The sequence below is a fragment of the Pteronotus mesoamericanus genome, unplaced genomic scaffold, assembly GCF_021234165.1.
Source record: "Pteronotus mesoamericanus isolate MK-2021 breed Mesoamerican mustached bat unplaced genomic scaffold, CSHL_Meso_final scaffold_408, whole genome shotgun sequence".
NCBI lineage: Eukaryota > Metazoa > Chordata > Mammalia > Chiroptera > Mormoopidae > Pteronotus > Pteronotus mesoamericanus.
In genome coordinates, this window is record NW_026555315.1 from 4,424,446 (window position 1) to 4,451,218 (window position 26,773).

The 26,773-nt window shown below is 47.6% G+C and overlaps 1 protein-coding gene across 3 annotated transcripts; it reads right to left on the bottom strand.

Annotated features, from left to right (window-relative positions):
* Positions 1 to 11: 11 nt before the first annotated feature.
* On the bottom strand, positions 12 to 25,623 carry NUP85 (nucleoporin 85). 3 transcript variants are annotated; one of them, XM_054593114.1, is made up of 19 exons: positions 25,515 to 25,623; positions 21,719 to 21,812; positions 19,288 to 19,450; positions 15,844 to 15,914; positions 15,275 to 15,318; positions 14,043 to 14,112; positions 12,337 to 12,458; positions 9,936 to 10,049; positions 9,709 to 9,831; positions 9,370 to 9,501; positions 9,037 to 9,143; positions 4,010 to 4,093; positions 3,793 to 3,858; positions 3,438 to 3,589; positions 2,627 to 2,744; positions 2,422 to 2,522; positions 1,100 to 1,251; positions 644 to 751; positions 12 to 113 (listed from the first exon to the last, which is right to left on the bottom strand). In XM_054593114.1, exons 1-19 carry the CDS (start codon positions 25,545 to 25,547, stop codon positions 12 to 14), a joined length of 1,956 nt encoding a protein of 651 aa, XP_054449089.1. In that variant the 5' UTR covers positions 25,548 to 25,623. The 3 variants fall into 3 exon arrangements, with proteins under 3 accessions (XP_054449089.1, XP_054449088.1, XP_054449086.1); XM_054593113.1 differs by having other exon boundaries at positions 650 to 751; positions 9,936 to 10,070; XM_054593111.1 differs by having other exon boundaries at positions 9,936 to 10,070.
* Between the last annotated feature and the right edge of the window lie 1,150 nt (positions 25,624 to 26,773).

The window sequence follows — 26,773 nt, forward strand, 5'->3', positions numbered from 1 at the left end:
CTTGCTGAGCCTCAGGAGCCTTCCAGCGAGCCCTCTTTTACAATTGCCCGAGCCAGGTTCCGCGCAAGAGACAGTCTCAGCATTTCCACCTTTGTGGTCTCTATGTCATCATCCTAAGAGCAAAGAGAGGTGGCATGAGGTACAGCTGGAAGAGATCCTTCTTTAAAGCTCCCAGGATTCTATCTGTCCAAAGGCAAATAGAAGCATTTAACATTCAGCAACAGCTTCCAAAAAGCTCTAAATGTAAGAGCTGAATGCGAAGGACCATCGCAACTGATTAACAAGACGGAAAAATACAGAGATCAGGACACTAGAACCACCCCAGTTTTTCCTTAAAAGTTGGTGTGTCAGTTACAGGTTAAGAGAGAGCATAAGAGCCCAGGCTGGTGTGGCTCATTGGATTGAGTGGGGCCTATGAACCAAAAGGTTGCCGGTTCAATTCCCAGTCAGGGCACATGCCTGGGTTGTGGGCCAGGCTACCAGTAAGGGGCATATGAGAGGCAATCACACATTGATGTTTCCTCTTCCTCCCTTCCCCTCTAAAGAGAGTAGTGTAAGACACTGAGTTTACAAGGAGCCAGCATTTGTGGGATGGGTGGAGGGAGCCTTTTCTCCTTGCCACTGAAACCAACCCAGAACCTACAGTGACCTGCAATTGCGGGGCATCAGGCTCTCCATGCACTGGTCTTCCTGAAGTCAGGTCCTCCAGGCATCTCAGCAGCTCGTATGTTTGATCCGCTGAAAAAATCACCTAAAGGGGAGAGAGGTTGCTTCACTGAGCTGCCCCCAGCCACGGCTTAACTGGTTTGGGCCTGGGCCCCAGCTCAGAGATGGGTCTTCCTCAACAAGCCCTGGGCGGGGGGCGGGGCTTTGTATATGCAGCCCTCACTCCCAGCCCTGGGCTGGGCTTGGTCAGTAAGCAGCTGCCTCACTTCAAATTACATAGCTTTTCTTGTGTGGACGTTAGTTCCAGAGTGGGCGCTGTAGGGAGCCTACCTAGGAGATGCCGGGTGTTGGCGCATCTGTACCAGCTGCAGAAGGAAGCAGTGTCAGGGACTAGAGGACACAGGGAAGAAGGCATTGTGGGCGCCGCATGTACCTGTTTCTGTTCCAGAAGGGGTAGGGCATCTGTGAGGAGTGTCATCCAGAAAGACCGTGGGGCAATCTGAGAGGTCATCAGTGACAGAAGAAGAGAAGCTGCATCAACAAAACGCTTATCCTCATATAATCGGTGGAATTCACGATACTTTCCTATTGAGAAAATAGCACTAGGTCACTTCTGACCCTAAACGGGAAAACAGATCCCAGACCAACCATTCCACAGAGTAGATTCTCCCAAAGCTGTAACCGACTCAGACCAATGAGATCACAAATGGATTCAAATCCCACCCTTCAAAGAGACTCCAATCAGCCAAACCCAAGAGAACGTCAGCATTAAAATAAGTCACGGGTTACAACAAACTAACGAACCCACAAGTCCATTACTGATGTGAATAAAAGCGTAAACGGACATGGGGAAAGCCTTCCATACGGTGGAATGACAACTAAAACACAAGGAGTGAGAGCCAGAAAATTGCAGTAGCTACTAAAATTAGTGGTGAGAGTTTAATGAGGAATAAGACATTACATAATTCCAAAGCATCTCTCCACAAATTACCAAATCCAAGGGAAAGTCTTTGTTGCACAGAGAAGACACTGGGCGGGCGCCCCTTTCACCAAACGAGCAAAGTGAACGCCACCAACAAGGGCACACCCAGCACTGGGGGCATGTTGCTGCGGTACCTGACACAAGGCGACATCAGGTAAAGCCATACTGAGGGCACTACACGAGAGCCGAACTGACTTCAAAATGTCAAGGTCAAGAAGCACCAAGAAAAGCAGAGGCACTTAAAAAGATACGACAAAATTTGTAAACCTGAACTCAAGAAAGGACATCTCTGGGACAGCTGTCAAAATGTGAACTGTGGATTAGATGAGACTTGTATCAACACTGAATCTGGAGGGTTCTCACAGATGCAGTTATGTAAGAGAATGGTCTTAGGAAATACGTGCTCAAGTATTCATGGGGAAAGGGAAACCGTTCCCCCAGCTTGCTTTCAAATTGTTCCCCCAAAACCTCAACTGACTGAGAATCATAAAACATAAGGCAAAATGTAAAAGACTCATGAATATGGGTAAAGTTTATGTGACAGTTCCTTATTCCTTACACTACTTTTGCAACTTTTTTCTAAGTTTGAAATTACTGGAAAAGAAAATATTACTAAAAAATAAGCTTTGCAGAGCCTGGCCCACAGGGTTCTACGTGGTTTGCAGTTTGGGTTTAACAGAAGGGAAACACTGGAGACGTCTAGAACAGTCCCTCCAATCTCCACAGCTGCCCCTTTGTGCCAGAAGTTTGGGAGGCAGAGCCCGGAGACTCACCCAAGAACGTCAGTCGGTCGCTGAGCATCATGGCCGGCCCCAGGTTGTCAATGAGATCCAAATCGGAGAAGCAGCCTCGCTCACAGTAGTCCCTGAGGAACCTGCAATGCCAGGCCTGGGCATCAGAGCAGGGGTCCCAGGCCCACCTCTCCAGCCTCCCAACTTCCCAGACATTCCTCAGGAAGCCGACTCTGGTCGAACCCACCTGTCTGATACCAGCGTGGCAAAGGCAGCATCTTTGGCTCGAATGCTCCAGGAGAGGGCGGAGCCCAGGCGGTTGTTGCGGACAGCTTTCATGGCTAAGATCTTACAAATGCTGCGAACTTTGCAGGAAGAAAATGCAAAGGCAAACCCTTCGCCCTGCAGTACAGATCCCTCCATCCCTAAACCCTCTGGGATGGCAGCGGCCTGCCCACCTCCTCTCAGCTTCCCACAGCCTGCCCCACAGTCTCCAAGCACAGCTTGGTCAGAACTGGGCACTCGGAGTTACACGCTGCCTCCGACTGGGGACAGTTTTTTTTTTTATTTTTTTTTTGGGGACAGTTTTGAACCACCCTGGCAGGACTGGCCTTTGTGAGCTAATTTGACCTTGGGGTGGCACTAAGATACGTATTTCTCCCCACAGATCAACCCTTCCATTATCTGTCCAGGTGCCAAAAATCCTATCAGGTGCCTCGGGAGAGTACCTTAGGTTCTCCTCTCCCCACAGTGAGGAGAGATGGGGCTGACTGCTCTCCCCGAGCCTTCCCTGGCCCGGCTTCCCCGGCCAGCCTTGGCTAGTGACCGCAGGTAAACTCAAAGCTGACCCCAGCCCTGACCCCTTAGACTAAATACGGGTGAGGTGGGTTGGGCAGTTCCTAAAACGGCAACATGCTGGATTGCTCTGAGGTCCCCAAGGATCCCTAGCTCGCTGTCCCTCCCCGGTCATGTCCTTGGCACCCCCTGCCTGGCTCCCCTCCAGCCTGGCTGGCATGGCGTGAACACAGAGGGCCGTGCGGGGAGAAGGGCCCACTCACCTTGCTCAGTCATCTGCCGCTGCTCACAAATCCGGAGCACCTTGAGGGCTTTCTGCTCAGTGCTCAGAGGGATGCGCTCGATGTGCATCTCCAAGGAAACTCGGCCCAGCTCAGGGCAGTAGTCAAAGTAATCCACCCCCAGCTGCCACAGGCTGCAAACGAAGGTCCGAGGAGAAGACACACGAGGGCATGAGGAGTCGGGTGCTGCCGTGGAGCTCTGGGATGACGGCCACGATGGCTCATCTCCAGACCACTGCAGCATTCAGGGAACCACACTGGAGAGAGTGCAGTCCGAGCTCCAATGGCACCCACATACTGAAGAGCACCCTGCTGTGGTCCCCTGGGTCCTTCCTACCTGTGATGAGCGAACAGTCCCGAGGCATATTCTAGCAGGAGGAACTCTCTCATGTTGGATCCAAAGCTGGAATAGAACGTAACATGAGGCCAAGACTCCTGATCTGTTCCATTCAGGGCCCCCTTGTGCAGCCCAACATCCCTTCCAGGAATTCAGCCCACCCCTCCAGGGCCTGGGTGGTGGGGAGAAAAGGCCAGGCGAGGCCCTGCACACTTACTAGAGGTTGTGCGACTGGAGGAGTTTGCAGTGATCCAGCAGGTCGGTCAGATGGGCCACAAACCACCAGTTGCTTAGGGCGATACTGTGGGTTCAGTCAGCAAGGCAAGGAGGAAAAGTGAGATGCCGTGGCCCACATGAGTGGGGCACGGGCAGGAGCCCCCCATGTCCTTCGCTTAGAAAGAATGAGAGGAAATTAAAAGAAAGGTATGGGAGGGACAGTGATGAGCCAGGGACTGTTTGGGAGTACCGAGTGAGAAGCTTCTCCTTTCTATGCGGGGACTAACAAGGGACACCCAGGAGGTCAACCCCCAAAGCAGCAGCCAATGATGTATTTCTATGGGGAATGTTACCCAGCGAGTTAAAATCCAGGGATCCATCACATGCAGAGAAGGTGGACGCAGAATGATGTACAAACACTGGTGGTTTCTGATGCTCAATGAAACACGGAATTCAGGAGTGTCTTATTTCATTTGCATGTGCTGATGTTTCTAATCATGTACCTAGCTGTTGATTAGTGTACTCTGTGGATATAACTATATACATGTGATTTCATTTCAAAAACCATCTTGTGTTTAGGTATCTATGAATACTTTGTATAAAGGAGTTGTCTTTTGTTCAATTACGTGATTTATAATTGTATTGTGTATGTAAAGTGACACACAGTGAAGGTCAGAAGTTGTTCTCCACCCTGGATGGGTCTCTCAATTCATTAAGAGCGTCATCTCGATAGGCTAAGGTTCAATCTCTGGTCAGGACACATACAAGAATCAACCAATGAATGCACAAGTTAAGTGGAACAAAGAAACTGATGTTTATTTCTCTCTCTCAAAAAATTAAAAAATTAAAAAATAATAATAGATGAAATCAGAAATGACCATTCCTAAGGAAAAATAAAGTAGGATATAATCAAGAAAGTGCAAACTAAGATGTAAGAAACAAGTCGCCTTCTCACATATACAGATACATGCACATCCCCGCCCCTCTGAGAGTAAGTTCTATGAAGGAAATTAGCCGAGAGAGCGGTTATCTGAGCAGAGAGCCTGCCACAGGAAAACGAGGGGACGGGCCATTCCTGAAAGGGAGGAAGCAGCCAGCGGAGACTCTGGGATGGACGTGAGCCTGACTTACTCCCACTTCAGAATGACGCCCCCGTGACTCAAACCTGGAGTTAAGCAGAGGCCACCACACTCAGGGACTTGTGATGGCAAGCCACTGGGACAGTAACCGAGAGAGCGACGTTTTAAGACTTAATAGGCTACTCAGGCTGTTCTGTGAGGCTGGACAATGCAGAAGCAGGTGACGGAGGGGGAGCCAGCTGGGGGCCAGCTGTGACAGCGCGGGCCAACACGAGCGGCGGCTGGGCCGGGGACACGGCTGTGGAGCGAGAGGCCGCTGGTGTGAAGGGTGTTTTGAAACTGAGTAATGGGCATCCTGGTAGGCGGGCTGGCGCAGAAGAGCTCAGTAAACAGCATGGACTTTGGCAAAAGGCTCTGGGTCCAAATACCCAGGACTCACTGTCCTTGTTTGTAAGACAAGCATGAATAACAGCCCCATCTTCAAAGGTCTGTTGCAAAATGAAATAATCCACACAAGCTCTTACCCTAAAAAATACTAACCATCACCGGCACCACTTTCCACACAGAGGACTGTACGGGCGTCAGGCTGGCCGCCGCCCTTCCGACCGCGCATTCTCAAACCCGAATCCGATGGCCCCGCCCTGCTGAAGATGCCTAGTGGCCCCCATTTTGATAAAATCAAAACTACTGCGAATAGTCTACTTGGCCCCTGATTGTGCCTCCCTTCCTGCCTCTGCCACCGCTTCAGCGTGCCCCCCGCCCCCCCAGCCTCCTGGGTCAACGGACACACCGGCAGCCCTTCAGGCAGGCGACAGGCCTCCTCTTTCCTGCTGCCCTTGCCCCTCGCTCTTCTCTCTGCCTGAAAGGGCCGTTTCTGACCTGCTTCTCTGAACTTTTCAGAACTGTTTCAGCATAGCCTCTTTCTAGACACTTTTCCTGACTTTCCAATCTAAAATAGGGTCCTCTTCCTTTTTAACTTTTTGGGGTGACTTTGGTTAATAGAAGTATATAGTTTTCAGGTGTACAGTTCTGTAATATATCATCTACGTACTGTATTGTCTGTTTACCACCCCAAGTCTCCTTCCATCACCATTTATACTCCCCATTAGAGTCGTCTCTTAAAGGGTCCCTTGAAGGGCGCTCTAGATTATAAATCGCCTACAAAACAAAACGCTGTAATCTCAAAGTCCAGTACAGTGTGTAGCACATAATAAATGCCTGATAAATGTTGAATGAATTGCGGGAAGGAGGGAGGGAGGGAGCAGGGTGAAGGGAAAGACACCTCAGCTCCTGGAGCCACTGCTGTCACCCAGCTCTCCACCTGTGGTTGTGATGAAACGGCCGACAAGGCGGCTGCGGAGGACCCCAGAGCAGAGGGAGCCTGCACAGCCCTTGGGTGTCTTCCCAAAGGGATACGCCCGCCTGCAGGCTGCCTGGCATTGAGCACTGAGGGCAGAGAAGCAGCGGCACAGCTGAGGGGCCACGACTGGAGAGTGCAGACTCCACGCAGCGCGCAGGCCTCCCTGCCGGGCTGGGCCAGTCGGAACCACACAGGTTTTGGATCTTCACACGCACACGGTGGCGAATTCCGAGCAGCCTGCACACGGAACAGGCGAAGAGCCTTGCCATCCCAAGATGTCCGGGAAGGCCTAATTCACAGCCCTGGAGCGGCCTCTGCTGGACAAGGGGGAGCCCTGGAGCCCGAAGCCCAGCCACAGTGACGGCCTCGCCCAGAGGAACGACTGTAACCCTCCACCTGTCCTGCACTGGGGCTGCTGTCACCCCGTAACCCCAAGCCTGCATCTCGCTTTTTGGTGGCTCTGCACCTGTAAATGGGATGTGAGGGTCTGCACCCTGCAACCCACCGCCAAGACGCTGAACAGGGCCAAAGTTCTGGCAACAAGATTCTAGACTAGGCACGTGTTAAGCTGGAGCTCTTATTTTTGCAAGATTTATTTCCTTTTAGTTCAGTGCCCGTGGAAGCTGCCACCTCGTCTAGCTCACTGTTTCCTTTAACTGAAAGGGACTGGCTTCTAGAGGAAGCTGCAGGCCAGAGGGGAGGAAACGGCCCTTGGAGGAGTCCTGACTCCTCCTTTCATCTCTGGAAAACAGGCCAACACCGGGGCCTCCACGAGCCTTCATGCTCTGCTTCCGGCTCCCTCAAGCCCCTTCCGCCCCTTCGGGTCTCACACAGCTGACAAACGGGAGCAGGAGGCGCCCCCGTAGAGACCTCCATTCCAGGGCCTTTAGAGCAGGTTTGCCCTCGCTCTCCCTCCCCAGGGCACTTAGGAGCCGAGCTGCCATCGCACCCACAGCAGCACGGCTTCCCGACACCACCAGCCCGCTGCCCAGCTGCAGACGCACGCTCTCCACTCCCCAGGGAGCCAAGCTGGGGCCTAACCAGCGCAAACCATGAGAAACCAAGTGCTTGCGAGCCCCGAAACCCAATCCTTCCCCGTCCAGGGGAAGGATTTCTAATACTCTGCTGCGTTCTCTCAACACACCAGGCCTCCTTCCACGGCCTGTAATGGGGTCCTGGGGCTTGCTCGTCAGCGCCCCTCAGGGTGTGGTAGGAAGCACCGTCCTGCTCAGAGAACCCCGAGCGCCAAGATTAACAGTCCCCAGAAAGACCCCAGACGCCCTCCTGCCCGTCAGGGCAGAGAGGTAGCCAGGCTGAGGGGCTGTGCGCCGGACCTTCCCCATGTAACTGGCAGGAGGGTGAGGCTGTTTTCTGTGTCCTTCATAAAAGCCACTCCTCGTGGGCGGTGCTTCTCTTTTATTTCTTCCATCACCGAGTGAGAAGAACTGAGCACTTTCCCTTTTCAGTGCCTTTCCTCCTTGTCCTGCCCAAATCTATTTTGTTGGCAAAGGTCCAGATGTGGCTATGGCGGCAGCCGGTGGGAAGAGCCCACTGCTGTGGCCGACTGTGTTTAGAAATGCCGATTATTTCCAATTAGGGGCAGAGACACTGACAAAGCCATAGTGACGCATGTGCCCCTTTAAGTCCCTCTCACTAACTCCTCCCTGCAGACGCCCCCCCCACTGCCACCAGCTGAGTCCCATGTATCATCTTCCAGCGCCAGCAGAAGTCCCTACCTTTTACAGATCTGTAAAAAAATACCGACACGAGACCCATTTCTCCAAATCAGGCACTATTTTCTCGAAGCCCTGGCTTTCTCTCAGCCGAAACGAGAAGGGCACATAATAGGAGGGGACCCTTCTCAACACCCAGATCCACTAAGATCCATTCAGGAGAAGGCGGCGAGCCTGACACCTGAGCAGGCCGTCCACTGCCGTTCCTACCTTCTCCCTTCTGGGGGTCTTCAGTGCGACACCCACCTGTCCAGGCTGCGCACAAGGAAGGGTGCATTCGTTCTGCCTTACTATCCACAGAAATTTCTGACAAGCTTTACCTTTGATTATGTCTGACACTCCCTTTCCTACCTTGCTGAAGGTTGAACACAGCGTGGGACACCCTTCTAGGGAGAGGGCTAGTGTGGGGCACCTGCTCTGAACAGACCCGGCCAGGAGCCCCGCAGTGTGGGAGCCCTTAGCTCATCAGAGAGCGAGGCTGCAGAGGAGAGCCGTGCCTTAAGGAGGCTACATGTCCGCCACGTTCCCAGCAATAGGCTGGCTTTTCTGGATTTTTAACATCAAAGTCATTTCCTGCCATGTTTTTTTTGAGTAAACATCCCTGAAATGCAAACTGTGATAAGCACAGTCGCCCTCAAGCCTCTGGAAGATCCCCAGGCTTGTCCCATGAGAAGCCATCATCCACCTGCATGTGGCTGCGGAGGACAGAGGTCTGCGGGAAGGAGGTTAAGACACGAGCGGGAAGGGACAGGGCGTGCTGGAAAAGGATGGCGGTGACAGCCGCACAGCTGTCAACGCGCTCAATGTCGCCGAATCCCACACCCGCAGGTGGGGCCGGTGGCACAGCCGGTCCTACCTGCACTCCTTGATCACCTGGTGGATGTCGAACTCGAAGGCCGCCATCAGGATGTTGTCCAGGGGCTCTGGGTTGCTCTCGCCTCCCAGAAACAGGTCAAGGCTAGACTGTGGAGAGGGGGTGACCCACTCGGTCTCTGGATGGAAGCAGAGACTCAAGGGGGCTGACCTGGCTGCCACAGAGGGAGCCCTGGAGAAGGGCCGTGAGGTCTTTGTTGTCCACAAAGGGTCAAAGGAAAGCCCCCTCCAGTTCTCCACGGAAGTCCAACTCCAAGAGGCCACACACTGAAGTGACCTCTGTTCCCCACGCCCACCCCACAGAGCTCAGGCTCACCTGAGCATAGAAGTGCAGGTCAATGGGTTTGACGGTGGGATGAGAGTACAGCAGCCGGGTCACTAGGAAATGATACCAGTTGCTCAGGAGCTCCTTCTGCTCCAACAAGGCCGCTTCATCTCCCAGCATGATCTGCGGACAGAGACGCGAGCCCTGAGCTGCAGGGGAGCGCCAACTCCCCTGATCGCAGCGAGCGCGCCTGGTCTGAAGGGGCCCTCCTGCCCTGCAGAGAAAGGACAGCCCCGGCCAAGGAGGACCGAGTTTCTGCCATCACTGCACTGGACTCCACAGGCGTGAAGGGAAGCCATCTCGGACCCCGACCTGGACTTGCCTCCTCACCTTGCAGAGCGACTCCAGTTGAGGGCTGGAGGCGAACGTGCCGTCCTGGAGGTGCCGCTCACATTCCTCATGCCAGTGCTGCCACTTGAGCTCCAGCTCTGTCAGGGTCTGCGTGTTACCAGGCTGCAGGAGAGACACAGTGAGACGCCATCGCCACACAAGCCCCTTGCACTTAATAAGCGAACCCACTTCCCAGGAGGCAGCAGGGCGGCGCTGCTCCCACGTACGCTGAGAATGGGCATTGTCCTCATCAGGTCCCCCAGGATTCGGCACATGCCTGCAGAGGTGGGGCTGGCGTCGGCTTCCTTGCAGAGCATCTGTCGGGCCTCGTCCAGCCGGCCCTGTAGCACCAAGATGGTCACCTAGGGGAACACCCGAGAACATGAGCATCCCCTGCAAACTGTCCCCTCCATCCCCGCTTGGCTTCTGAGCCATGGGGAAGCCTAACGGTCCCAACCCTCCGGAGGTAACCTGGCTCATCCGGTCTCAAACTGATGATGCAACCCATTACAGGCTGTGGCCAACTTTGAAAAAATAAATGAACTAGAAAATAGCAAAGTGCATTAAATAAATTATTGGCTCATAAAAGTTTCAAATAAACACAGGTACACACTTGATACAAACGCAGTCAATCCTCCGTTTTTGTTTTTGTTTTTTACTTATTTTTAGAGGGAGGGGAAGGGAAGGAGAGAGACATCTATTGGTTGCCTTTTGCACAAAACTGGGCCTTCCCCCCAGGCATGTGCCCTAAGCAGGAATCAAACCAGCGACCGACTGGTTTGCACAGCAGCACTCAACCCATTGGGCCACACCAGCCAGGGCTCAATCCTCTAATCAGAGTCCGTATCTGTAAATTTGCCTACTTGCTAAAATTTATCTGTAACCCCAAAATCATTATTTGAGCCGCCGTCGCCATCGTTTGCGAACACGCGCAGAGCAGCAAAAGACCTGAGTCACTTGACGCACACATCCCAGCTGAGCAAACAAGGCAGCACTCACACGGCACAGTGTCTTTTTCACAATCTGTTTAGTGCCAAGTTTTTTGCCGGGTAGTTCAGCTGGTTAGAGCGTTGTTCCAACACACCAAGGTTGCAGGTCTGATGCCTGGTCAGGGCACATAGAAGAATCAACCAATGAGTGTGTAAGTAAGTAGAACAACACATCGATATGTGTCTGTCTCTCCCTTCCTCTCTCTAAAATCCATTTCTAAAAAGAAAATACTAAGGCAGGAGCTCTTTACTGTATCTGTCAACTAATTCACACACAGTTATGCCCTTTAAGTAATTTAAACCCTAAGAGCCCTATGGGTAGGTGCTGCTGTCGCCCCGACAAGCGAGGAAACGGAAGGCTATGAAGGCACTGCTTCCCTACCCCGCAGCGAGGCAGGGGCACAGCTGGAACGCTGGCCCCGCAGGCCGCAGCACTCTGCTGACCGCCTCTCCGAAAGCTGAGGTCCCTGGGACAGCCCGGAGGCCCTCCGCCTCCCTGCCCTTGACTCCCCGGCTCTCCCTCCGGCTCCCACTGCCCCCGGCTCAGGCTCCCCCTGCCGCTGCTCGTCCAGGACACGGCATTCGCAGGCCTCACTGCCCCAAACGCTTTCTCCCTTCATCTGCACAGGTCCCCCTGCCTCCTCCAGGTCTCTGCGCACGAGCTGGGCCTTCCCTGACTCCCCCCTCTCACACTCCCAATGCCCTCCCTCACTTTATTTCCCTCCACGTCACTTCACTATTAGACATGCCACATGCTTTACTGGTTTCTGTATTTACTTCCTGTCTCTCTATGCAGGATGTAAGCTCCATAAATAAGGGCATGATTCACTTTGGTCACAGTTGTTTTCTCAGTGCCTTGCAAAGAGCAGCCCTCAATAAAATCTCAGCGAATGAATGAATCAGGGACTCAAAATCTGGGGCCAACACTTCCTGAGCAAAGGCTCTCCCCTTAGCGGCATAGATCTCCTGGACCAAAAGGCCCAAAGACAGCCTCAAAGGCAACAACTCCTGACCCAAATTCCAGATTTTATAACTCTAATCAATTTTTCATTATTCAGGTCGCCTAGCAACCCCATCCTGCCCCCTCCCATTGGGTCAGTAGAGGCAAAGAGAGAAAAGGGTTGTCCTCAGAGGCAGAGAGCGCCCCCTCCCCCCCGGACACATGACGACTTCCAAACTGATAATCCAAAATGAGTCTGGGATCATCAATCATTTTCCTTAATAGCTTTCTTGAGTTGTAATTTACACACTATAAACAGTCACCTATCTAAGTATATAACTCAATGTAAGTGTGCCACGCTGTGCGCCATCACCATCATTTTAGAACATTCCTCAAAACAACTCCCGAGTTCATTCACATCAACCCCACACCCCCAGCCACTAACATTGGTTTTGCGTTATTTTCATATCTTCTTCCACTTAGATCCCCAAAGGAACCAAATTCCCCTTCTCGTTGGAAAGTCTACAAAGCGCCACTTTCCTTACATGGTACCTTAGTTCTAAACTAGGGTGGTTCCGTGACAGACACGGAGAGCCAGGTCAAGTGCACGCAGGCTCCGTAAGCAAGCCTCGGGCCTGCCTGCGAGCGCTGGGCAAATGGGTGTGAGACAGGGAGGCCCAGCCGACGCAGGGTCCTTACCAACTTCCAGAAGCTCTTATGTTTGCCTGGATTCTCACTGCCCAGAACATCTGCCAACACACTGTCCACCTCACATACGTGCAGTCGGACCCAGTCAAGGAGGTGGAGGAGAAGCGGGCCAGCTGCGGGGAGAGGAAGAGACAACAGTCACACGCAAAACCTCAGCTTCGGGTGCAGCAAACGCCACCCTCCCACAGGATGGGCAGAGAACGCAGAGCCGACGAGCTCCATAGGAAGCGCTTTATCCCTCTTAAGTGAGCACACGTACGCTCCAGGGTTAAGGCCTGGACTAGCAAATGGACCTCTATGGACCACCTCCTCTGTGCGGGCAGCAACGCCACTCGCTGAGCCCTGGAAAGGGCTGAACTACGGGCCCAGACCTCACTACCCACACCCCACGCCTCTGGCCTCTTGATGACTATTAAATACTCAGTGGCTATATGAGTCATGGCAATCAGGAGCTGGTACTGATTAGGTGCTAGCTATGCAACAATAAATAGAGACAGCCCTCCAAAAGCTACTGGAAGAGACAGGCACATGAACGACTAGTTTTATTTCAAGTTGTTCGGCACTTTAGTAGGAGGATGAATAAATAACTATGAATGCACAGAGATGATTAATACTCATTTACGGATAAGAGCCAACACAGACCATCAAAGAATGTGAAAAAGCCTGTAGCAACGCCACCGAGAGCGCACTCGAGCCAGGAACCTGTCCCGACCACATTTCACCCCAAGAACAGAACGCTCTGAAGTGGGTGGTGGGTGCGCCACGGTCACGGCCCCAGCCGTTACCAGAACTCTCGAAGTGACTTTGCCCCCCACAACCTAACCCTTCCTTCTGTGCCTAAAACATTTCCCCCCTTTGTTTGGTTATTTTAGAGAGAGAAGCGGAGGGAGAGGAAGGAAAAGAAAAACAGATTTGTTGATCCACTTATTCATGCATCCATTGGTTGCTTTTTTTTTTTTTTTTTGGAAGGTTTTATTTATTTGTTTTTAGACGGAGGGGAAGGAAGAAACACCAGTGTGTGGTTGCTTCTCACACGCCCTCTACTGGGAACCTGGCCCACAACCCAGGCCTGTGCCCTCACTGGGAACTGAACCCATGACCCACGGGTTCGCAGGGCGGCACTCAATCCACTGAGCCACACCAGCCAGGGCTCGCTGGTTGCTTCCTGAATGTGCCCCGACTAGGGATGGAACTCACAAGCCTGGCATATCAGGATGAAGCTGTAAACAACTGAGCTACCCAGGTTGGGCTTTTCTTTCTTTCTTTGAACAACAGGAATCTATTGTCTCTGTTCTAGAGGCTAGCAGTCGGACATCACTGTGTTGGCAGGGTTAGTTCCCTCTGCAGGCTGTGAGGAAGAATCTGTGTCTCTCCCCTGGCCTCTCTGAGACCTTGCTGAAGCTTGACCAGCCCAGGATACAAATACTGACAACCACACACTAGTTTACTATGCTTTCTTGGTATTTTTTCAAGAGCCATCTGCCTAACACTGTAGGCTTCTGGAAGGCATTTTACCTGGTTCTTTCTGCGGTACCTGACAAAGTGAAAGGCCTCTCCGGCTGTTCCACAATGCTTTCTGATGGCTGTGTTGATGAAGTGCACACCCCAGTCAACAACACACTCATCACAGCACACAGGGAAGACCACGGGAAAGGCAGGGGACACCTCTGACACTGTGACAGAGAGTCCAGGCTCACCTGGGGCTACTTCAATAAAAAGAATCTCACAAAGGTTCCAGATGAGCTCCATTGCTGACAAGATGGAAATCTAAAGAGGAAACAGAGACGACATTTAGACTGAAAACATTCCTAGGATTTAGTCTTAGAGCAAACGAGCAGAGCAGGGCCTGAACCTCAGGAAGGTCAACGTTCACTGAGCGCCCCCAGGGCAGGGGTCCCACAGCCAGGGAGGCAATTTCAGGGCGTAGAACACGACTAACCTTTTTTATTCTAATGGTTGTGGTCCCAGTTTAATGTGCATTAGAAAAAGTAACTAGCTCATCACCTCCATGATCTTGATGAATATTATGGTTTATTTGAGTAATAAGGGAGAGAGGATTTTTAGGAAAAGAGTCAGTGAATAAGAAGAAATATTAGAAAAGCAAAAGTTGTGAAGCTGGTATTCAAGGGAATGGAGTTTAGGTAACAGTCTATGAAAAGGCAAACCAATATAAAACCCAAAAATAAACCTCCCTGTAGGAATAGGCATCCTCCCTTTCCTTACCATCCTGTGCACAAATATAAAACAGGTTATTCGCAAGGAAAATAAAGCTTTGCTCACTTCAGACACAGTGCATCAGTCCCTACACACTACTGAGTTTGAACGGCATCAGGATTCTACCATAAAGCACAGCACGGGGAATAGTCCGTAATACTGTAATAACTGTATGTGGTGCCAGGTGAGTACTAGACGTACCAGGGGGATCACTAAGTTACGTAAATATCTAACCCGTATGCTGCATACCTGAAACTAATATAAAATAATACTGAATGTCAACTGTAATTGCAAAATAAAAATATTTAAGACTCTACCAAAGGAAGAACTCTTGAAGTCCTCGCTCAGCTCCAACTAAAGTGTAAGAACTTGCGCCTCAGTAAAACAGATTTCATGAGTTGAGTACAGCTTATGAGACTAAGCAGTGTAAGCAGTGGTTCCAAATGCTCCTCACAATGTGGTTGGACTTATATTCCCTAAGAACTGAAAACTCATACAAATATTTACCAAGTACATACTTTGTTTCAATATGCTAGGCCTTGAAGGAGCACCAGGAAGTTTAAGAGGATCCTTACTACCCCAAGGAGCTGCCTGTCTACTTGGAAAGATTAGAGTTCTGCAAATAACAGTGATTGCAAAATCACCCCAGGGGAGCGCTGAGGTCGCAGAAAGTGGTAACAGCGCCAGCCACAACAAACACAGACAGACCCCTCACCTGGCTGCTGAACTGGTGGCCAGTGACTGGATCTTTAGCAGCAACTAACAAAATACAAAACATTTTAAGTGAGCAATGAACTTTCAGTCTTATTCTTATAACTTCATATAACAGATTCTGTGGTTTGTGCCTTTGTTTCTTCTAAGGACCACTTGTTTTGCCCATAGATTTTTTTTTTTAAAAAGCCTGAGATCAGTGATTCTCAAAGCATGACCCTGAATCTAAAAGCAGCCGCATTTAATGGCAACACAGCAAACAGACAGCACGACTTACACACGGCTACCTGGCCCCTGGGAGCCACACAGCTGTCGGGGTTACAGTGACTTTCAGCCACCAAAGTCAAAGACCTGAGAATGCAAATTTCTAAGATCCTTCACGAGGTCCTTCTCCCTTACACCTGTCAATTCTGCATGTTCGAACTGGGAAAGCATACTCAAGATGACTGACAAAAAATTAAGGTAGGAAAGTGAGTTTTGAACTGGGACGTCAACCAGATTTTACCTTGTAGTATTTGCATCCAGATCAATACTTCAATTACAACCATATATACATACAAACAATATCCTTACTTGCAACCTGGTGCATTTCCTCCATGCATGCTCTTATGACTGATCGGTAGTTTTTACTCACTCGAACCAATCTACAAAAAAATGAAATGACATACAAGATGAGCCTGAAACATCTTGTGGTAATAGAAAGATAGAATAAATAGGTGACAGGAGCTTGCTGAAAGACAGGAGCCAAATTGTAGGAGCTTCTAATGGCCAAAGCAGGAAAAGCTGAGCAACAAAATAAATAAAATACAACATAACCCTTGGGATAAAAATACGTATCCATGAGTCCACACTGATATTAATTATTGCAGATGAGACCACTGATGGACACTAAAATCAGTGGTTGAAAATTTGAGAAGAAATAAGATTTGCATAGCCTTTGATTGTTTAAATTGTTTTATTTTTAGAGAGAAGGGAAGGGAGGGAGAAAGAGAGGAAGAGAAATACCAATGCACAAGAGAAACAGCTATCTGTTGCCTCTCAAATGCACCCCGAGCAGGGACTGAATCCGCAACCCAGGCACGTGCCCTTACCAGGAACCAAACTGGCGACGTTTTGCTTTGCTGGGCAATGACCAACCAAATGAGCCTGAGCCACACTAGTCAGGGCAGATTTGCATAGTGTTAAAAGTTTCTCCCCCAAATACTGTACCTTTATAGTGAAGAAACCCAGTGGACACCACATTAACCAAGTGATCAAGGTCAACCTCACCAGTAATAATAAAACATCCACATCATGAACCCCATGGTATGATGTACTGAAAAGGATATATCATACATGTGGTATTCTTGCTAAAAATCCATAACCTTTGTCCAATCATCAGAAAATATCAGACAAATTGAAATTGAGGAACAGGCTCCAAAATAATTGGTCAGTATTTTTCAAAAGTGTCAAGATCATGATAGAAGCTAAAGAGAAAAAACTAAATGCAAACTCGCCCTGGCTGATGTGGCTCAGTGGATGGAGTGCAGCCTGAGAAATGGAAGGTCTCCCAGTCAGGGCACATGCCTAGGTTGCCGGCCAGGTCCCCAACAGGGGGCGCGCGAGAGGCAACCCATCCATCTCACACATGGATGTTTCTCTTCCTCTCTCCCTCCTTTCCCCTCTTCTCTAAACATAAGTAAAATCTTTAAAATATATCTAAAAAGATTTTAAAATAAAATTAAAATAAAGTAAAAAAATAAAATCTTAAAACTAGATGCAACATCATTTAATTACAAAAGAGAAAAAAACACATTTGTGAAAAAAATTGGTAAAATTCCAATAAAGTCCTTAGTTTATTGCACCAGTGTTTAAGTAACAATAAGATGGTTATGTAAGATGTTAACATTAGGGAAGCCAGGTGAGGGAGGTACACAAATCTCTTATTTTGTACCTTTTCTGAGTCTAAAATTAGTTCAAAATAAAGTTTTTTTTTTAAATGACAGAACAAAACAAACATCCAGAATGCAATGGGCTGTTAATTTTTAGCAAGAAAAATACCAGTTCTAGATGAAAAGACCTAAAGATCACCTATCGGCTCCATTTAAAAATGAACAGTAGTTACATTCTGCATATGGCCAACAGAGCCAGCAGGCGAAGCAATCCGCACGCATGATCGTACCTAACCCTCACTGCTCTGTGCCCCTTCGTGGTCATGGTTCACCCAGCCAAGAACAAGGTGAGATGTTAGCCCCCCTGCACGGAACATGAGGTACCATCCCATCGTGAACACATTCACATATTCATTCAGTCATTCAGTGAACACTTCACAGCACCTACCAAATAGATGCACAAGAGGAGGTGGAATGGTGGGCCCACATAAATAAGACTGGGTCCTCACCTTCAGGGAATTACAAGACTTTCGAAGTTTTTTTTTCATGTAAGCAGTCATGGGTTTCCCTGAATTACCCTGTATCAGAGCTTCTTGAAACCAGCTGTCTCTCCACATACACACACGCGTGCACGCGCTCACGAGGGTAGTCTCTAGGACATGATTCATTTCTAAAATGATTATCAAGGAAGTAAAATACTGTGATATTGTATATATATCTGGTTCTTTCTCCATAGTTAGTTCCTGACCCAAGGCTCCTAAAACCTTTGTAAATTCCTAAGTGGTAAGAGAACTGAAAGCATCTTTTGTTCTAATGAGGTTACTCCTGGACTCCTAGATCGGGCTGGTCCCCAGAAAGACTAAGCCACGATCCCCAGCTTGGAGTGTCCCCCTGCCCCACTTCTCTAGGGACAGCAGAGGCTGCAAATGATCGACCATGAGGAAACTTCCAGAGAATCCCAACAGTATGGGGTTTGGAAAGCTTCCAGTTGGACACACACACCCACATACCAGGAGGGTGACACCCCAGCTCTAGAGGGACTCCTCCTCTTGGGACACTCCAGACCTCACCACACGCCTCTCTTCACCTGGCTGTTAGTCTGTATGCTTTATCATATCCTTTAATAAACTGGTAAGCCTAAGTGTTTCCCTGAGTCCTGGAAGCCATTCTAGCAAATGAACTGGACCCAACTGGGCCATGGGAACCCGATTTGTACCTGGGGATCCATGACCTGCAATTGGCATCTGAAGTGCTGGGCAGTCTCTTGGGACTGAGCCCTTAACCCATAGAATGTGACGCCATCTCCAGATAGACAGTGTCAGGATTCAGTTAAATTATAGGACATCCAACTATGTAGGATACAGAACTACTTGGTGGGGGAAAACCCACACACATCTGGTGGCAAAAGCGTTGTGAGTGTGGTGCCACTGCGGCAGTGAAGACGATGCACCGGAGGGGAAAACTGGGTGTTTTCAATGCAAACACCGACACTGCCCATGCCGAACCATACGAACGGACACTGATCAAAACCTAAAACCCAACACAGGCTCTCACACTCTGTTGTGCGTAAGAATCAGCTGGAGATTTTAGGACCCACCCCTAGAAATTCTGATTTTGATGATCTGAGGTGGGGCCAGAAATCTGCAGTTAACAAGTGCCTGCCATTGATGCACTTCACTCACGACCCACACCTCAATCTTAGTTTATTGATAGCACAGTAGTTTTCTGATGTTCTGCCACCCCCCACGTCAAAAAATGCCTTGAGAATAATTCTTGAAAAACAAAACAAGAAAATACAATAAAGATTAAATTAAAAATTTCACTTTTATATTAACTTCAGAATCTACCAATAGTGGAACCTTACTCAATAACTCTCAGGTGCTTTTTGGCTTAAATTTTCTCCTTTGGAGAGTAAATGAGAAGGAATATAAACAAAGAAAACTTATCAAGCCAGCATGTCAATCAACACCATTTACAAATACCCGGTAAGACAGTTCTCCCACTTGCACTGCCCAGTATACAGAGGCTACAAAGGACCAGGTGTCCCTCACTGCTCCAGGAGATCCAACCATCATGCAAAAGGACATTTCATTTGGCTTTTCACAATTTAGTTGTGCACTTCAACACCTATTAGCAGCCTACTTACTGAGCTTTTCTGGATTTTCCAGTTAAGTCTTCTTCAATTCTCTGGAGGCCCACAAAGATTCCATGGGATTCATTGAAGAGTTTTCTCAAGATTTGAGAATAAATGTCTATATCCTTCCGGATGATAAAGATAAAGGGACAGCCTGGCACTGTCTCCGACTGTCCTGAAACAAAGTAGAAAAATAAAAATTTTAGTATCTCTCACAATCACCTTTATAAAAGAATCCACTATAAAATTTTTGAGTATCTACAAAAACTTTAGCTTTTTGCTAGTGATTCCATTTATTTAAAAAGATATAAATTATCATTTATCAATTATCGACACTCAATTTTTAAAAATGTTTATTCTTAACACCTCAACTTACTAGAATATTCTCAAACTACCTTTCACCTCCATCAATTGAACTCTACTGAAAAAAAGTATAATACTAGTCTATGTAAAACTTGATAAATAAGCTAAACCTACAGCCAAAGTTTTATATAAACTCGAAGCCAAATTTTTTTAAATATTGCTTTTCACTGCCATTGCCCCTAAAATAAAGAATCAAGAATTAACTGGCCCTGGCTGGTGTGGCTCAGTGGATTGAGCACCAGCCTGCGAACTGGACGGTCGCAGGTTCAATTCCCAGTCAGGGCACAGGCCTGAGTTGCGGGCCAGGTCCCCAGTTGAGGGTGTGAGAGAGGCAACCGACTGATGTTTCTCTCACACATGTTTCTATCCCTCTCTTTCTCCCTCCCTTCCTCTCTCTCTAAATATAAGGAAATAAAATCTTAAAAAAAAAAAAAAAAATTAACTGGCCCCGAGCCAGTAGTTTAGTTGGTTAGAGCGTCATCCCAATACGCCAAGGTTGCAGGTTGGATCCCTGATCAGGGCACATACAAGAATCAACTAATGAATGCATACGTAAGTGGAACAACAAATCAATGTTTCTCCTTCTCTCTCTTCCTCTCTAAAAATCAATTAAAAAAAAAAAGAACTAAAATATTCTGCAACAGCAATGAAAAGTATCTATAATAAGTTATAAACCATCAACTTGTGGAAGGTTTTTTAAAAAATGTTATTTTTACAGAGGGGAAGGGAGAAATAAAGAGGGGAGAGAAACATTGATGTGCAAGAGAAACACCAATCGGTTGCCTCTCACATGCCCATAACCAGGGACCTGCCCTGCAACCTAGGCATGTGCTGTGACCAGGAATCGAACTGGTGACGTTTCTGTTTGCGGCACAAGGCCTAACCCACTGAGCTCAACCTGCTCCTTATAAAACAGGAAAACCTGTTCTTTAAAGAACCTATCAGAGATTTACAAGAAAATCTCTTCAACAGTTCCTCAGACTTCCCTCTTGAAAAGGAGAAAGCAACACTGAAATGTCAAGGTTTCCACTCTGTCTTGCTACTGGGAGTCTGTATCAGAAGGAAAAGATTCGGTCCGATACCTGATGGAGCTTTCAGAACAAAGCCGAGGATAAGTCACTTCGCCCTCCAGCTCATGCGTGCTGTGCGGCAACAGCCTACAGAACTCAACTGAGTTCACAATGGGGACATAGAGGGAAGTGCTATGAGATCTGCAAATGCTCACAGTAAGGCAGCTGCTATAAAGGGAACTGAGTCACTCCGGAGAAAAGGAGGGGTAGGCCTGAAGTTTTGTTTTTTTCCAATAGATTTTTAGAGAGAAAGAAGTGGGGGTAGAGAGAGAAACATTCATTTGTTGTTCCACTTATTTATGCATTCACTGGTTGAGTCTTGCATGTGCTCTGAACAGGGATCGAACCCACAACCTTGGTGTATCAGGACAACCCACTCACCTGATCTACCTGGCCAGGGCTGAAGTATTTAAATATAAAGAAAACCTTTCCTACCTGAAAGTAATACAAAATAATATTCACTATAAGCTCTAATTAAAATTTTTTTTTTTAAACCCAAAATGGAACGATTCTCACCACCTGCAATAACCCTCCCAACCCCCCAGCTCTAAAACATCTGATTAAAAGAAATTCTCTAAAAAAGAAAACCCCTCTTCTTTTTTTTAATCCTCATCTGATATTTTTTCATTGCTTTTAGAGAGAGAGAGGAAGGGAGGGAGGGAAAGAGGGAAACACTGATCAATTGCATTCTTCGGCTGCCTTCTTGCACGTGCCCCGACTGGGGATTGAACCCGTAACCTGGTTATGTGCCCTGACCAGAATCAAACCCACGACCTTTCGATCCATGAGCTGATGCTCCAACCAGCTGAGCCACCAGCCCATCAGGTCTCATAAATCAGTGAAAATCTTAAAACAGTTAAAAAGTTTCAAAAATGAAAATGGTCCAAAATAAGTTCAACTGTATCATGCCTCAGCTAATCAAATCTGAGAGAATAAAGGGAAGGAAAAAAACACAAAACAATGAAATGTGCCAAGACACACAATCTGGAAGAAAAAATAATACCAACTACCTTTTTTGTTGAAGGAGGTTTCACACACCAGCATCTCCCCTGGACCCCAGTCAAAGCACATTTGTCTCTTCTTAGAATTCACTCCTGGAATCAACTAGTGAAAAATAAGGCACAGAAACTGTTATCCTTACTAAAGGTTTTGCTTTCAAATGATCTGCAAGTATTGTACAACCCTAGAAATCAGTGGTTGTGAATGTTAAGGGTTAATCTACGTACACAGCTGAAGGTGGTTCAGATCAGGCCCGACTATTAGACCTTGAGTAAGCAAGTGAGTTTGCTGGGTACCTCAATGCCCCCTGCAACTTTTCAGGTGTTGATAAGAAGGAAAGCTACACCCTAATCAATGATCTGTAGTTTAGAAAAAGGGAAGTTAATAAAAAAGACTGCAATGTTACCCACTAACAGGACAGATCTCCGATCCCATAGTTTCTATGCCATCTCTTTAAAAATGACACTCAACTTTTCTCACATCAATCTCTTTCAACTTCATACCTCCACCCGCCTGATCCACACCTTCATAGGTTATCTAACCTCTAGAGTTAGAACCATAACATCAGGAGCCAAAAAAAGAACTCTCCCCCCCCCCCAAAGAACTCTTAATGCTCATCCCCAAAACTCATACCACTTCCTCATTGGGACAAAGCCTTCCCCAACTGGTAGGAGTAATCCTTGACCCTTTTCTTTCCCTCACCACCTATGTCCTGTCTATCCACACATATCCTGCTCTACTCTGAAATAAGCCTGAATCGGACCACATACCACTTCCACCAGTCTAATCCAAGCCACCACCAACTCTCACTTGGGCAAGAGTGTTTCTCAGTTTCTGAAAAGGATTCTCCTACGTGGTTATTATGTGCCCCACAAATAGAGGAAAGCTCACAAGGGCAGGGGCCTCTAGGATTCTCATTCACTGCCCAGAAGTGACCCTGGCACAAAGTTGGCACTTGATAAATATTTTTGGCAGACAATGATTTTGGCTGGCAATAGCCTTATCTAAAGACAAGTGCATTCAGTTCTTAGGAAGGACGAATGCAGTCATTCAACAATGAAGCAATGCTTATTAAGCGTTTTTCTGTGCTGGGCTCTAGGAATAGAGCAATGTGCGCTACAGTCTCTGCCCAAAAGCTAATGGTCTACTAAGGAGGACCAACGAACAAACAGGCAATAAGGAAAGTGGAGATATGCTAAGCCAGAGGTACACAGAAGAGGATCTGTTTCAACACTTTTTTTTTTTTTTTTAAAGATTTTACTTGTTTATTTTCAGAGAGATGGGAAGAGAGGGAGAGAGTGAGAGAAACATCATTGCCTCTCACATGGCCTGAAATCCAGGTATGTGTCCTGATGGGGAATCGAACGAGTGACCTTACAGTTCACAGGCCGGTGGTCAGCCATACCAGCCAGGGCTGTTTTAGCAGAGTTTTACTGGATGAGTAGGCCAAGCAAGGGGGAAGCATTAGTGCTGGAATAAATGGGTACTCATATGCAAAAAATACACCTCATACACAGATAAAAATTCACTAAAAATTAGTCAGACACAAATGTAGAGCAAAATCTATAAAACCTGAAAAGTACAGCAGAAAATCTTTCTTACCTTAAAGTAAACAAAGATATATAGAACACAGAAAGTATAAACTATAGAAGAAAAACAAATATATAAATTGAACTTCATCAAAATTAAAAACTTTTGCTCTTCAAAAGATACTGTTAAGAAAAGGAAAAAAGCCACAGGCTGAGAGAAAATACCTGCAAAACATATTTGATATCCAGAATATATAAAGAACTCTCTCAATTTAATAACAGTAACAACCCAGTAACAACATGTGCAAAAGATTTTAACAAACCCTTCACCAAAGACATAAAAGCATATAACCACATAAAGAGATGCTCTATATCTTTCATCATTAGAGAAACAAATCAAAATAATGAATTACCACTATACACCCACTAGAATGGCAACAGCTAAAATTCAAAGACACCATTCAAAGACTTGATGAGGATGTGGAAAAACTAGAACTCTCACACTCTGCTGGTGCAAAAAAAAAACCCAAAAAACAAAAAACCGGTATAAGCATGTTGGAGAAGTGACTTTATTTCAGCTAAATATGCACCTCTCTGTCCTATAAACCAGCAATTCCACTTCTAGGTATTTATCTGGAAATAAGTCGAAGAAACAGAAAGAAAAACTGTAACACATTTCTTAAGAGCCCAGGAACCAAAAGAACCACTGGTCTAGAGAAACTAGTCAAGATTATTCTACTTTGCATCTACACCTAAATATCCTCGTATCTGCTGATTACTTAACTGGCCTTCACGTTCCCCGATAACAGGAAGCAGTTGTGTGAAGCGCAGGCACAACTGCCATGAAGGGTGACTTCATGATATCCAGGATTGCTTATCAGTCTGAGAGTGTGTTTACAGTAAGCCCAAAATGCAGTTGAACACTCAGATACAGATGTGACTGAGTTTGAACTTGCAAAGTTCAGGTTCAGGCTCTAGACGAGGGAGTTCTGCCAAGGCAATGACCCTACGTGAGGCTGTGCCTACAAGGCCAGCCAGTTTCCTACCTGGTCTCCCCAACGCCAATACAGAGCTAATCTACCACAAGTCAATTCATCACTACTGGAATCAAAATGAATCTTAGGTCATCTTCATTCCATGTGAAAATGCATGGCTCATTATCTTGGCTTAACATCAGAGTAGTGGCTCTCCAGGGTAGCACAGAGCACTGGGAATGTTTCCCCATCCAAAAAAGATTCTGACATCGTGAAGGAGAGAAAGTTTGAGAAAGTTCCAGTTATTCTGATATTCAATTGTTTTCTTCCGCAACAATGACATAGTCCTTGATGGATATTTCATATTTAAAGTGCTTTATCTATGTAGTAAAATTTAACACTCTACAGTAAGTTTTACAGAGCAAAACGACCCACGTTAACTGTTCCTTAAGATCTCACGCCTCGTTTTGTCCAGTTAGGTCTGAAATTACCCCTATTTTCAATTTTTTGTCCCGTCAGATACTGCTTTGCCATCTAATGGCTTTAGCTGAAAACTGTAGGCATTTCAACTTTCTAAAAAGCAAAAACACAAGGTAAGGCAACCTGCAATTTAGTGGTTACAGGTTACCAAAAGTTAAGAGGTGCGGAACAAGCCTAGTCAAGGAGGTCAGGAAAGGCTTTCTAAGGTAAAGGCCGCTGGGGCTTGTATTTGAAAAAATGAGCAAGAGATAAGAGAAGAGCATTCCAGGCTGGGGGAACGGTAAGTACCTAGTATCTAGAACATCACAGATCAGCAACACTTGACATACTCTTGAGAGTTCAGTTAAAATTGAAAGCAAAAAGAGCAATAAATACAGAAACAGTCTCCCGAGAGAATAAGGAACGCTTAGTAAACCTTGGGCCAGTACAGCACGAGCACAAGCAAAGCTCATGGCGCTGCGATGTGAGGCTCAGTTCGGCTGCTATAAGAAAGCCCCAATTCTTCTTAGTCCGAGCGCGCTCATTAAGAGCATCAGCTCAACGGGAAAAGCGTGGGATGCAGGAAACGGGAAGAGAGAGGAGGGAATCGGACGGAGTGAGACCTGTGGGGCTAGGTATTGAGTATACAATGCAGCAGAAACCCAGAGACCACTGCGAACCTAACAGGACCGCCTAGTTAATGTAACCTCCCGGTAGTGGCAACTGAGCTCAAAGAAGGGGATGGGCGCCTCGCGGGCGGCAGGGAGGTAAACGAGCCTGCAGTGACAAAGAAGACTCAATCCTTGGACTGCGAGGGCAAGCCAGTCGCTTTAGGATGCCCTTACAGTGACTGCCGGCTCGCCATCAAGCTCCTCCATAGCGCCGCGCCTCAGCCGCCTGGAATTCGCAGGGCCCCCAAAGCTCGCGGCTTAGACCTCCCGCTCAGAGCCAGATGCGACTGAGGACCCCGCCCAAGCGCCCCCCGCACTGCCTGCAGATCCAAACCCCCTACGCTGCAAGGGCCTATCCTCTCGGCCACGACCAACCCTCTGTGGCATTCTATACGTGTCCTTCCTTCGTAGCCTCGACAATACGTCAGGGAAAACAGCGGTATGTCCTCGAAGTAACCCTTCTGCCAGGTCAGGCGCCGCTGCGGATAGCCCCGCGCCGGGCAGGGCGAAGGCCCCCGGAGATGGCGGGAGCGGTGTCGGCGCGGCTGCGCGTGCGCTGGCTTGGATGGGGCCTGAGAAAGCCACGGCCTCTGGGGCACGCTGACTTTTTTCGCCCCTTGTTGGTCTGAGATTGACGTGTTCGCAGCCATTTCTCTAATTCGTGTCCAGGCAAGTGAGCCCCTTCCTCGGTCCTGTCCGCCCATCGGTTTGTGTACGAAGGCTGTCGCTGCCAACTTGGCCCAAAACTCTCAAGAAGGACGCGGACAAAATTGATGCAGCGGAAACAACTGAAACCGAGACAGCTGGGCTTGGTTAATTAAGTACAAACACCGGTAACTGATTTGTTACGTCAACAATGAAAAGCAGGGGGGAAGAAAAGGGAATCCTAGGTCTTGTTAATGGAAAACTCAGAGGTGCCCTAGTATCATGAAGGAGTTACTTATTTTGTTAATGCCACATTTACAAACACAATATACAAGGAAGAGAATAGTGCTAGTTCTAAATTCCCGAATAAGCAACTTTTTTTTAACTAACTGAAGACAATTGAAAATTTAAAAATACGCCTTAAGAAGCAGTACCTGAAAATGTAGCAGTTTCTTTTATTTAAGAAAAATTTGATCTGAAAAAAATATATTTCTGGTATTTTAGGTAGAGAAACAGTTCTTTCCCTATGATTACTCTGAACGACAACTAATTGACTAATTTCCACTAATTAGTCAATTTCCACTAATTGAACTTAGTCACTAATTGAAATAAGATGACTTGGAGTGATAAGGGCAATCTTGTCACCCCAGTAGTTTGTTCTTTTGAGGTACGAATTGTTAGGGAAAATTCTGTGGCTGTCAAAGTTTAATCCAAATCCCTACCTCTTAACACAGCCAATCACAAGATGAAATTTAATGTAATTTTGCACGAAACTCCACATTTTTGCC

Excerpts from the sequence above, each read along its gene's own strand:
- NUP85 (XM_054593111.1), bottom strand. The coding sequence starts at position 25,547 with ATGGAGGAGCTTGATGGCGAGCCGGCAGTCACT. Across the intron at positions 15,915-19,287 it reads GGAAAATCCAGAAAAGCTCA|ATTGGTTCGAGTGAGTAAAA; the intron begins GTAAGTAGGCTG and ends ATTTTTTTGTAG. Across the intron at positions 9,832-9,935 it reads GGACAATGCCCATTCTCAGC|CCTGGTAACACGCAGACCCT; the intron begins GTACGTGGGAGC and ends TCTCTCCTGCAG.